The 902-nt window shown below is 37.0% G+C and overlaps 1 protein-coding gene across 1 annotated transcript; it reads right to left on the bottom strand.

The window, feature by feature from the left end:
- Positions 1–4: 4 nt before the first annotated feature.
- Positions 5–514, bottom strand: LOC106512476 (WD repeat-containing protein 63; the record flags this gene model as incomplete). Its single annotated transcript, XM_014001085.1, has 2 exons — positions 5–151; positions 318–514. Coding segments are annotated over 2 exons (322 nt in total), but the record flags the coding sequence as incomplete, so codon positions are not given.
- Positions 515–902: the final 388 nt, after the last annotated feature.

Genomic DNA, 902 nt, shown 5'->3' with positions numbered 1-902 from the left:
TGTTTGTTTGTTTGTTTGTTTTTCTTTCATACCTGGGCTTTGGATGAGTAAGCCAAGTTGTAGAAGACAATGAAAGAACGTTTGGGGGTAAAATCTGTGCAGTTGTCTGACTGCTCCTCAGTTCGCTCCGTCAAAGCCACAGCTATCATACCTGACATAAAAGAAAATGTTAAAACATTTATAGGAATTTGCATTTCTTATTTACCATAAACATTATTTTGCTCTCACAAACAAGGACTAATTTTCACTACTTTCAATGTGTTTCATGATTAATAAAAATTGGATTTTGTTCTGAAAAACCAAATGTTCCACTTTACCGTAGAAGGTGGGGTGCCAGTTAACGCTGCTGATGACTTTGTTCTTGGTGTACTTGTGGTCTGCATAGGTCTTAAGAAGCAGCAGACCCACAGACTCGTACCCAGTCTGGTCTAAGGCTTCAAGTCCTGCTCCCAGAGACTTCCAGTCGTCAATGAACACATTGAAAATCTCTTCCTGCTGCAGGGCATGCAACATCCTACGAAACAACAGGCAAGACGGTTGTAAGACAGGCAAGAGTTTAATTTTGAGCTACTGTATATGTTATGTGCTAATCCTTGGAAAATGTTCACATTCTGTTGTCATCACAAGTATGGACATTCAGTAAACACAGCATGATTAAAACGTGTGAAAGTGCTCAATATAAAAATATATACCACCGCCAACTTTAAAAACAATGTCATTATAAAAAGACGCAATGAGTTAAAAAGATAAGACGAGATCAAATCAGGGATGACCAGATTAAATTCAATAAGACAAAATAAAACAAATTAGAACAAGATCTGTCTCCACCTGCCCTAGAGTCATCTGCATTTGTTATCATTACCTCTATTTTTAGATTTAAATATTCTAAGAAGCATGTATTG

This window comes from Austrofundulus limnaeus, unplaced genomic scaffold, assembly GCF_001266775.1.
Source record: "Austrofundulus limnaeus strain Quisiro unplaced genomic scaffold, Austrofundulus_limnaeus-1.0 Scaffold7250, whole genome shotgun sequence".
Classification (NCBI taxonomy): Eukaryota; Metazoa; Chordata; class Actinopteri; order Cyprinodontiformes; family Rivulidae; genus Austrofundulus; species Austrofundulus limnaeus.
This window is presented reverse-complemented; position numbering and strand designations above follow the sequence as displayed.